The following is a 9,270-nucleotide window of genomic DNA, read 5'->3' on the forward strand; positions in this document are numbered from 1 at the left end:
GGAATGAGTGACACCTGCGGGTATTCCGCATAATGTTGGTGCACTATTCCGCTCATAAAAACTTTAAATACTTATATAATTCATAAATTACTTGTTTGAAATTAAATTTTAGAATTTCTATAAACAATAATAACATATATAAATTATCAAATACTTTGAATATTCCCTTTTAATATGTATTATTATTAAAAATAAAAATTGTAATGGCCGCGCTAAGGAAAGGTCATAGCGGCAAAGTACAATAGAGCACCAATTTTTTAGGGGCACGGGCACCAGACCTTCTTAGCTACATTTTTAGATTCTGAGAGGAGCAACGAATATATTGATTTTATAATTTATTTTTTTTTTTAATTTGTTTTTTTTAGTCATATACACAAAAAATGGTTCAATTTTCTATTTTGATGATGGTTTTGGATAACTAATTGAATCTAGTTTGTACTTTAAAGCGATCAAGATTAAAAATCTCTAGTATTAAATAAACAAAAAATTAAGCCAACTAAGGGAAAACGCGAATTTTCATGCAATTCTGCAGGTTTTTGACAAAATCGATTTTTTTTTTTATGTGTATCTCAAAAACAAATGACTGAAGATATTTTAATTTTTTACCAAATATTTATTTGGTCATTCTCTATTCATAATTTTCAAAAAAACCTCTTTATGATCTACTTGTATTTATGGACATTTGAAATTGTCCGTTATTTTTATTGTTGTTAAAAAAAATTTTATAGATAAAATACCCGAAAATTGAATAAAACTTTCCTCATAAGTTTTTTATAACCAATTAAAAAGTATCAAAAACTTATTATCACTTTGTTTTTTTTATAAAAGTTAAAAATTAGAATTGACGAAGCTCATAAAATTTCAAAAATTTTCAAATTATTTTGTAATATTTTTTTGAAAATTTTTTTTTTTTTATCTTAGTTTTGAAAATGTAATATACTTAAGGTTGTTTATATATTTTTCAATCTATATTAATAACACAATTTTTAACAGGAAAGTCGAATTAATTTTTTACGAGCGTTTGAAGTTCAAATTTTTATAAAGCAGTCTACAATAATGTTCAAGAAACTAAATCCCACGATAAAAATGTCTAAAATCAAGAGGTTGCATTTTTTAAAATTGAAAATTCTCGTAGTAAAATTAACTGAAATCAAAAAAAATAGTGTATGGAATAAAACAGGAACAACCTGTAACATTAGTTACCTATCGTTGTCATTTTGTCAAAACTATAAGACAGACTGTAAACACATAAATAATAGATATTTATAATTTTTAAATTACATAGTGTTATGAATATTACGATAAGATTATTATGATATGGTTTTACTACTACCGAAGGTCCTAAAATAATTATTTGTTTCTGTATTTAAAATCAAGTATGCAACAAGAAGCTAGCGAGTTATAAGCTAGTTAATTACAATAATACGAAACGAAACGTTATTTGAAATATCGACACTGCATTTCCACTTTCAGTTTGGAATGTACACGAAGTCGGGATCATCAATTCACTTTCAAAATAGGGAAACCAAATTTTTAAGCAGGACAAGTTTTTTTTATTACCAGACCACAGTGTAAAATAAAAATATATCACTAGTGAAATTTATTACTATTTTAAAAGATAGGATGATGTTCCTTTATACATTACCAGCATTACCAATATGGCTATATATCCTATTTGTAGAAGTCTCACAATCAGCCTTATAATCTTAAAAATACGTAAAATTAGTTCCTAATAAATAATAATTAATATATCAACTACAATTATGATTAAAACAATAAATTATTTTTCAATAACTCTTGTTATAGTTTATTTATTACATTTTAGTTGTACCAGCTCAACATAAAATTGAGGCAGGTATAGGTAAAAATAGGGCCACCAATGTATGCCTATATGCGGTACCTCATCATATGGCGCCCTTGCACGAAGTTTAAGTTAAACGATGGCCAGCGCACCAACAACCATACTGATTACTGAAGGACGGAATCACAGATTTTCTAAATTAATCAATTATTCATTCACATCCGACTATATGGTTACTCACAGAAAATATGTGATTAGAATTATCAGTAGACGAAGTAAATAGATAAATCAAAGAGAAATTAGAAAACTTCTAGCAAAAAAAAAAATGTGTGTTGATTTGCAAGAAAAGTTTAAAAAATGAATCAATGTTGTAATTAATAAATTTTAATAAATTATATGTGTATATTTATATATTTATCATTTTATTGATTCTAAGCAACATTGCCCTGATCATTATTGATTTTGAACAATTTTACCTTGGAAATTTTTTCCTCGGACATTTTTACCGAGATTCTTTTACGATATTGCGTAATGCGTATCTATTGACTATTTCTCATCAAAAATATTTTGATATTTTATTATAATCAAAAAACAAATAACCATAACGATACTTTAAATTTACACCAAATGTTCATATTATGATAATTCTCTATCGATATTAAAATTTTAAAGATATTTTGACTATTTTTGAGCTAATTTTAAACATTTAAATTTTTTGTTAATATATTTCTATAGATGTCGACAAAAAATGTTCACTCGATCAAAAAGCTTGAAAATATAATACAAGAATATAAAATTCCACATCAACAATTCTTATAGATATAGGTATAAAATTATTTGAAATAATACAGGGTCCGGCAAAAAAACCTCACATATTTCAAGAGACAGTTGCAAATAAACAAGGCTGGGTACATTTTACGCAAAATTATTAATAAAAAAGAAAAAGAAAAATTGACTAATACTTTTTTCCTAAACAATACCGATTTATAATTGATAAGTAGATTTTGTGTCTTTATTATTTATTTAAATTATAATCAATATAGACAATATAGTATTTGTTAAAATTTAATTTTTTAATATATGAGTTTTTAAAGTTGCTAAAAATGTTTATCGTTTTGAATATTAAGTACTAATACATATTAATTTTGAGGACTAAACAAAGGTCTTGCCTACAGGATGGAGTACACAGAATACAAGACCTTATCCTTAGTACCCCCCTCACATAAAAAAATCCTAGATCCGCCACTGGTATTACTTAATGTAGCGGTTCCCAAACTTTTTAAGTTCACGTCACCCTAAAAATTAAAAAAAATAATTATACCTCCCATAAAAAATTAAATTACAAATTTATAGTATTTAAATATACAAACATTTTTATTTTTATGACAATATAAGTTAACAGTATATATTTACCACGCAGCTCACGCCTCCCCAGCCTCACAGTTTGGGAACCGCTGACTTAATGTTTAGAAGGCTTTAATTTATTAAAGATTTTAAAAAATCAAAACTATTTTAATATTTTCATCACACAAAAATTTTTTTTATAGTTTTAATAATTTAAAGCTATTTATATTAACGGCAAGAACTTGTATTTACATGATTCTACTTCTACTGTAGATGAATCAGTACTGTCTTACAAGTTAATATTAGTTATATAACTTCTGAAATGTTTTTAACAAAAATTAATTCAATCTACCATATAAATAATAAAAAAATAAATTATGAATTTATAAAATACCCTTAGAAATAGTTACTATTAATTACCACTGGATTCAAATTTAACACATCCATTAAAGGAAAATAATCATCAGGTAATTAAAAAAAATATATCATCAATTCAAAGGATTTTTTTTTGTAAAATAAAATTACTAAAACAACTACTTAATAAAATTAAAAATTGATTATTATTTTTTTAGTACTTAATAATATTTTATATGAATGTTTGTGTAAGTTTAATATAAATAGAAAATTATTTGTTTATTAAACAAGCACAGAGGAATATTAGTTTTCAGTGTGTAAGCATATGAAGTACAAAAACTTATACAAAAAAGTATTAATAATTATTATAAATTTAACTCTTGAATACACTTAAAATGGTTACATAGGCCTTCCACGTCCACGCCCCTGTTGTTCTTCACCACCGCCTGATTTTGGATTTTTAATTGTTTGATCTACTGATAGAACTAAACAAGCGGCTTCAATAGCAGCTGCAAGAGCATTTTTTTTAATAATCACTGGTTCCCAAACACAGTTTTCAAAATTATCTACAACATGTTCTCGATTGATATCCACACCAAATGCTTCACCTCCTTGAGCATGTTTCTGACGTAATTTGTTCAATATATTAGTAGCATCAAAACCAGCATTATCACACAATTGTCTTGGAATAATTTCCAATGATTTTGCAATAGCAGCTACAATCAATTGTTCTTTGCCAGCTATTGATCTAGAGTAATCACGAAGTACTTTGCTTAATTCCATTTCAATAGCACCTCCACCTTTACAAATTTAAATAAAATTAATGAAAAAAACAATAATTTGAATTAAATTAATTATTAATTTATTTACCAGCTACAATTGAGTCGTTTTTTACAGTTCTTCGGACAATCATAATAGCATCATGTAAAGAACGTTCAGTTTCATCTAATAAATGTTCACCTCCACCACGTAGTATAATAGTACATGCCTTGGCATTAGGACATCCAGAGAATATATTGAATCTATCTCCTCCAATTTGTTTTTCTTCAAAAGACTCACATTTACCAAGTACAGAATCATTTAAATCATAAGTTGTAGCAACAATGACACCACCACATGCTTTCATTGTACGTTTTAAATCTTCATCAACAACACGACCAGCACAAAACATATCTCTAGAATAACAATTAAAAAACAACCAATCATACAATATTACTTAAGATAATTGACATATTTCACATACCTGTCAGCAAAATATTGAGTAGCAACATCACCAATTGGTAGTTTAGATAATACAACTTGAGCTCCACTTTTATAAATATGTTCAAGTTTCTCATACAAAATATTCCATTCAGTATCAACAACTTTTTGAAATTCCTATAATTATAACATACATAAAATAAATTACAAATAGATAACAATGGTAATTTACCCTATTACTAATTGGCTCTAGTTGTTCAGAGCTAGAAAAGTAGATTGTCTAAAATCATTGAATTAATTAACAATTAACACACTACAATGTTTGATTTGAACCCAAAACTCTACGTGCTATATGTTTTCAATACACTACCACTAAATCACCCATTCCTATCAAGAAAACCTTGATGACTCATATTATGTAAATAAATATACAAATTGTATTTTGTATGGCTAAAGCAGTGGTTTTCAAACTTTTTTATACACGGCACACCGTAAACTTCAAAAAATTTTCACGGCACATTGACCTTTTTTTTAGATGAACAAAATTGTTTATAATTATATATACATTTAATAAGAAATATGTGATTGATGGGCTAAAAAATATTTTTAATTCTTGGACGAATAGTTGACACATACCCGCATTTTCTTATATCACAATTCAGTGCAATCGATAATTTATGGAAAAACCGCGGCACACTTAGTGGATACTCGCGGCACACCAGTGTGCCGCGGCACCCAGTTTGAAAACCACTGGGCTAAAGAGTCTTAATTGAAGCACTAAGCAGTTAATTTAGCAACTTTAGCAAGAATATTATAAATTAATTAAATGTTTAACCCTTGAAGGCTTGCCTTATTTGTTTGTATACCTTTAATGCCTATCATTTGTCAAATTAATGAACATATATTTTTTGCGCTGAAAGAATGTGACAATTTTGCAAGCTGATATAGCTCACTCATTTACTTGTCAACCCTACCACGCTTCATCTATTGCAATTAAACTATATACTGTGATTTATCTATTTATATATTAAATGTGATGTATACAAAATATGGTTAGGTTAAGTTAGGTAATAATAATTTAAATAATAGGTTGGTGATTAGTGAATATCAGGAATGAGGACTATGGATATTACAGCAGGATATGATACATATTTTGGTTTGTGTGCAAACAGAATATAGTATAAAATAAATTATTTCCAATTTAAATATAATCAGTATTCTATGGAGTGTTCTTATAAAATTATTGATGTTTGTTCAATCAACAAATAATATTATGCTTTCTAAGTAAAATGTAATTTCTAAGATGGAGACAACATATACGAGCGTTGCATTTTCTTAAATACTACATATGATTCCAAAATCAAATTATTTATATAATATTAAATTTGATTATTAATAACAATTAATCTCAAATATAATTTAGTTGAATAATTTTGAATTAATAATAATATTAGCAAAATATGAAATAAATAAAATTTACCTCAACAGTATTCACTCGCACTTCAGCATTAGAACGTTCAGCTTTTAATTCAAGCTCAATATTAAGCAATGCAATTTTTGGAGATTTATAATGTTTTGGCTGCATTTCAAAACCAGCATATGAAAATGTTTTTTTAAATGATACACCAGTAATGAGTTGTGAATCCTGTTAAAACACAAATAAAAAATTAACAATAATAATTTATGATATAGATTGATATACTCTAATAATAAAGCTAATAATACAAAATTGATTCTTTTGAACACAAATTTGCAGTTATGTGTAAGTGAAAGAGATAAAATAAATAAATGGACTGACACTTCCTAAATAATCATCTATTTTGTATTAATAAAAGTGTGAAATTGTAATATTATCTATTTATAGTTTGTACCATTAATGACATTTTGTTTTTTAATCTACTTAAGTTATTTTTAATTGTTATACTAGTATTATTTATTATGACATTCCACATGAAATATAATTGTCTACCTTTTCAGTTGAATATTGACACAGCTACTTAGAAAATTTTTTAATGTAAACCTTATCATAACCTAATAATTTAAAATTTAACAATCATAGGTTTTATATTTATTTGAAAAACAATTCATAATTTTATAATTGAAAACTTTACTTTTGATTTTGATAAGTAATTTACCTAGCTAAATAAGAACACATTAAATAAATAATTAACTAATTAAGTAATGTAAGATTATTAATCAATATAAGCACTATTTTAATTTAATATAAATGACAAGTAACATAATTTAAGTAATTTACCAAACATTTAGAACTAAATACAAAATGGAGGGGGGTTGGTAATTTAATTATATTAATTAAAATTTAAAAAAAATTACCTGTAATCCACCACCTTGAACTTTTTTAATACCAATCATGTTTAATGGCAATAACTCGTCTAATAATAATACTGCATCCACGGCAATTTTTGAAAAGAAATCTTTTTCTTGATGAATAAGCTTTGAATTAAGAGCAGTGGCTGCACATTTTTGAAGGAAAGTGCGGTATTCTTCATCATTGTTAAATTTCATCTAAAAAAAATAATGATATCGTTATTATAGAATTAAATACATACACACAATTTTATTTATTAATATATATATATTAGTAAATTACTTTATAAGCAATTTGATCAATTCTATCTTGTGCAATTTTTAAGCCTTTACGCAAAGCTTTAATGATAATTCTGGGATGAACTCCTTCTTCAACATAAGGTTTAACTTGTTTAAGAAACTCTCCTGCTAATAGAACAACACTGGTGGTACCATCACCAACTTCAGCATCTTGTGATTTAGCAATATCAACAAGAATTTTTGCTGCAGGATGGATTATATCTGATATTTTCATGATTGTTGCGCCATCATTAGAAATAGTTGCTGTACCACGACTATCCACAATCAACTTGTCCATTCCACGTGGACCTAACGTAGTACGAATAGCTTCAACAACTGCTTGACAAGCAGTAATATTGGATAATAACTGAGATTTTCCTTGGCTGTCTTCAGTTCCTTCTTTGAGTAATAAAATTGGGGGACGCTATAAAAATAAATTAAAAACATAAGTATATACCTACAACAATATACAAAATCTTATGGAATATTCTGTATCAATTTTATTTCAAAATAAAAATGAGAAATTATTTCAAAGTATCTACTCCAAAATACTGATTTATTTATCTAATGAGTAAAAATATCAAAATCTAAAAAAATCAATACTGAAAGATAGTTTATGATTTATAATATAAGATGTTGTGAAATATTAGAGTTTATACATCTATTATCAAATTATAATAGTAGAATATTTTTGAGACAATTTCATATCCTTTTTATTTTTTTTATAAAATAGTGTAAAAAAGAAAGACTGATGGTTTTTTATACAACTTTAATTGCTTTACGCTTAAACTGTACATTACTACTCTTAGCTAATAATTCATAAGCTCATGTTTAATACTAAAATATTAACCTAGATGTCATGATTATGATTTAATATAGTAAATTACATTAAAGGAGACAACCATAAATGAGTATCGAGTATCACATCCTCTTAATAGGTACTTTTTGAAAAACATATTATAGGAAATTTTAATGTTGTTAATTCATAATAATTTCTTGGAAGTAGACACCATTCAAAATATTTAGAAGCTCAAATTAATCATTAAATTTAGTTTTATATAGTAATTAATACCATACAAATCAGCAATAGGTATCCCCAAAATAACGAAAAATTACTGATTAATAAAACTGACAGGAAAACGGAAACAAATGAATAATCAATAATAACAAATCTACAATGTAGAATTGTATAAGTACAAAATTATTTAAACTGTACTGTTTTAATCCTTTGATAAAATGTTAACATATTTAAAATTTTATCAGGAATTACCATTATAGGATCATTTCCTATAGTTTAGATACATTTCAATACAGTTTCGACCAATTTTAAAGATATTCAATCAAATAATCTCATTTTTGCACTCATGTGGTAAGAAAAACAATAGCCGGATTATAAATTACAGGATCATTCATGTATCCCGTCATGAAATATAATTGTTTAATAAACGAATAATTTTACTACGCTTGTAACACTTACCATTTTGTAGAGTACTTATAAACTTTTAACACTTAAAAAAACTATTTATAAGAAAGAAAACAAATTGGTAAAGTAAATATCACAATTCCCGAACAGTAGAAAAGTACAAGAACTTTAGGATTTAAGATTTTATGTTTTTATAATTTCTTACTAACCTATAATAATTTCCAAACTGCAGCTAACTACACACGACTGCAAAGAGGTTAGATAATTATTGTTCGGTATAAGCGGTATCACGACAAATTGTCTTTATTAAAATCACTAACCACGGTTAGAGATAGTGTTTGACTTACTAAATTACGTATACCCTATAAGGTCTGCGTATACCACTGAATAAATTTAAAAATAATGAAATTTTAAATTTTAACAAATAAACAAATCACATGAAATCATGTTTTGTACCATTTAAGAAGTGTCTCATGAGTCATGACTAGCCATGACGATACAAACTTCTGATTTCAAGTATTCCAATTTAACTAATTTAAGT

The 9,270-nt window shown here is 26.1% G+C and overlaps 1 protein-coding gene across 1 annotated transcript; it reads right to left on the reverse strand.

Annotated features, from left to right (window-relative positions):
- Positions 1-3,633: 3,633 nt before the first annotated feature.
- Positions 3,634-8,943, reverse strand: LOC132932008 (T-complex protein 1 subunit eta). Its single transcript, XM_060998171.1, has 7 exons — positions 8,784-8,943; positions 7,311-7,730; positions 7,034-7,225; positions 6,180-6,344; positions 4,743-4,876; positions 4,370-4,674; positions 3,634-4,299 (listed from the first exon to the last, which is right to left on the reverse strand). The coding sequence occupies exons 1-7, from the start codon at positions 8,784-8,786 to the stop codon at positions 3,899-3,901; spliced, it is 1,620 nt and encodes a 539-aa protein (XP_060854154.1). The 5' UTR covers positions 8,787-8,943; the 3' UTR covers positions 3,634-3,898.
- Positions 8,944-9,270: the final 327 nt, after the last annotated feature.

This window comes from Rhopalosiphum padi, chromosome 1 (genome assembly GCF_020882245.1).
Source record: "Rhopalosiphum padi isolate XX-2018 chromosome 1, ASM2088224v1, whole genome shotgun sequence".
NCBI classification, from domain to species: domain Eukaryota; kingdom Metazoa; phylum Arthropoda; class Insecta; order Hemiptera; family Aphididae; genus Rhopalosiphum; species Rhopalosiphum padi.

Excerpts from the sequence above, each read along its gene's own strand:
- LOC132932008 (XM_060998171.1), bottom strand. Across the intron at positions 6,345-7,033 it reads TTCAAGGTGGTGGATTACAG|GATTCACAACTCATTACTGG; the intron begins GTAATTTTTTTT and ends GTGTTTTAACAG. Across the intron at positions 4,300-4,369 it reads AAACGACTCAATTGTAGCTG|GTGGAGGTGCTATTGAAATG; the intron begins GTAAATAAATTA and ends AAATTTGTAAAG.